The following is a 2686-nucleotide window of genomic DNA, read 5'->3' on the forward strand; positions in this document are numbered from 1 at the left end:
AGAGAAAACCGACACTGTCGTCAACTTACCAAGAAAAGAAAAATATAAAATCCTTGTTCAGCAGTACCCTTGTCTAAAGCTACAATGCATGTCCTCCAGGAAGGTACCGGTGTTGGTGCAGGGAGCGCGACGTGGATCTGCATTGGTTTGTCGCATTGTGTCACTAATCACGGTACAAGATCATATGATGACGAGGAGATCCCGTACTTTTGTTAGGGTATATGCTTGACGGAATCGAGTCCTCATTGGTGTCAAGCACGTCTGGAGCATCGTCAGCCACCATGTTGGAGCCGGTGTACTCCGTCCTACCCATTGGGCTGGCGTGGCAGTAGATGATGAGGCGCCTGGTGCCCTGGTTCCCTCGGGGCTGCAACAGGAAGAAAGCGTTACATCTGACATTGAGGTGAGGTACACATGGAACTCCGTTTCGAACCAAAAGAAAGGTACACATGGAACATGACGGTGCCGGCGAGCATGGGGCAAGCACAGTTAGGTACAGGAGATGTGGATACAACACGGGTAGGATGGTGTACCGTGAGGATGTCTTGAATCGTCACCTCACCGGCCGATGGGGAGGAGCGGCTATGGCGCTCGATGACAAGCCCTCGTTGCGCATGGTCCAGCTGGTCGGCGGCAGTGCTCGAGGCGCGTCGCCAGTTCCCCACCTTCCTCGCTTCTCTATGGGGCTTTCTTGAGGTTGTGTTGATGCATCGCCTCGCTCCGCCTACAGCGGCCTCGCACTCGTGCACCTCTCCACCTCTGATTTATTGATGACACAAACGATGTCGAGAACTCCTGGATTCCGGATATGGGGGAGGAGGAGGCAGCACAACGGTGTCAGCAGGTGGCGTGTAGGGGAGGTGGGCAGATGGGTTCATGGCGAGAAGGATCGTGGGGGCGGAGAGGTGGTGGTTGGCTGCTTACGAACGAACAAAACAATGTATGAAAGGGTAGAGATATTGGTTGTTAATTAGCAAAGGCAAGGACCGAGTAAGCAAAGTTAGGATTTGAAATTGATTGTCATGAAACTGGATTTTATTGTTTGGTAACGTGCTATCCGTTCCTACCGGTTTGTAATGTGTCTGGTTAAGAAAGTTAGGAAAGGTTAGGAAAGTTTTCATTTGGAGGGTGAAAAAACCAACATGAGGAGATGTTGGTGGGGGGTGACGCGAAAATAAACCAGACAAAATTAAACCTGACGAAATAAAATCGTGGAGGCGAGGCTATCAAGTGAGACATTAGGAATAGATATTTGTTCATGGATATGTAGAGATTTTAAGCAAGTGCATTCGCCGGTAAGTTAACTAACACTAGTGGACATATAACATCATATCCTTACTTAATTAGGTCTCTTGTCGAAAGATAGATACGTTAGACTCTTTTTTCCAGTGGAAAGATACATGTTAGAATTGACATGGAAAAAAGTGTGCAAGTCTCATGTGTACATAGAGAAAGAAGTAGTACTCTAGTACACACAAAAAAGTGACTTCACACTAAAAATAAAATTCTGTTGACATATAAATAGTCGATTCCGTTATAACCACACATGCATGGTGTAAGAAGCTGGGAAATCAACTAACTAATTAAGGAGAGAGAACTAAAAGTGGGAAATCAAAACGCCGACACCTTGGCAGTAATGATAATGTAAACTGGTACCACCAGATATTATTTCGCGTCGTTGCAAATCCTAGTACTTCCATTCATGGCGCGACAACGCAGGCGACGCTGAGCTCATCATGAGTCACCTAGTCCCCGTTGTACAGTGTGGCTGAAACCGCCGCCGGCAGCGTCGCAGGAGCATGGACCGCCCTGGCAGCCGCCGCCGCAGTAGGCCTTGCCGTTACCGCAGTAGCCATCCCTGCCGCAGCACAGATTGTCGTCGCACACACGACCACAGCCTCTGTTGCCGCACCGCTTAAGGTCCGAGCTGCAACAGGCTCCGCTCTGGCACCCAGTCCCGCAGAAGGGAGGGCCAAGACCGCACCAACCTGCGTGGCTGCAGCAGAAGTTCCCGGGGCATGGCCTGTGGCTGCCGCATTGCATGCCCTGCGAGCACGCGCCGCTCTGGCAGCCAGCGCCGCAGTACTCGTTGCCGAACCCGCAGACCCCGTCTTGGCCACAACACTGGTTGTTGGGGCACGTCTTGCCGTCGTTCTGCGAGCCACACCGCAAGCTCACGCAGCAGGCGCCGCTTTGGCAACCCTCGCCGCAGAAGTCGGGGCCTAGGCCACACTGCCCATCCTTGCTGCAGCACTTGTTGTCGGGGCACTCCATGCGGCCAGCCTGCTCGCCGCACACCGGGTCCCAGCCGTGGGTGCCATAGCCAAGGCAGCCGAGGAGCACACCCAGCGTGAGGACATTCAGAATCATGGCCGGAGTAAATATCTATATATGTATGTGTACGGGTGAAGTGCGGACTATATGTAAGGGCGCTCCACTTATATAGGCAAGCTCAAGCTGGCCTTCACCCTTTCTCCTTATCTTCTTCATATACTCCTTCGATCCCACGGTGTAAGATCATTTTTTGCAAGCAAAAAGAAGTAAGTATTACTCGCTCTCTAATGAAATATAAGCATAGTTTTAAATAGCACGCTAAGCCTCTTAGCAACAGACCTCTTCTAAACGTTAAATCGCGGTATTTAAAATGTTTGTTCATGTGTTTCCATCAAAGTACCTTAGCCTAATA

At 50.6% G+C, this 2686-nt stretch overlaps 1 protein-coding gene across 1 annotated transcript; it reads right to left on the bottom strand.

Moving 5' to 3' along the window:
* Positions 1 to 1494: 1494 nt before the first annotated feature.
* LOC119287989 (agglutinin isolectin 3-like) lies at positions 1495 to 2392 on the bottom strand. Its single transcript, XM_037567606.1, has one exon. It carries the CDS (start codon positions 2368 to 2370, stop codon positions 1735 to 1737), a length of 636 nt encoding a protein of 211 aa, XP_037423503.1. The 5' UTR covers positions 2371 to 2392; the 3' UTR covers positions 1495 to 1734.
* Between the last annotated feature and the right edge of the window lie 294 nt (positions 2393 to 2686).

The sequence above is a fragment of the Triticum dicoccoides genome, chromosome 4A (assembly GCF_002162155.2).
Source record: "Triticum dicoccoides isolate Atlit2015 ecotype Zavitan chromosome 4A, WEW_v2.0, whole genome shotgun sequence".
Lineage (NCBI taxonomy): Eukaryota > Viridiplantae > Streptophyta > Magnoliopsida > Poales > Poaceae > Triticum > Triticum dicoccoides.

Excerpts from the sequence above, each read along its gene's own strand:
- LOC119287989 (XM_037567606.1), bottom strand. The coding sequence starts at position 2,370 with ATGATTCTGAATGTCCTCACGCTGGGTGTGCTCCTCGGCTGCCTTGGC.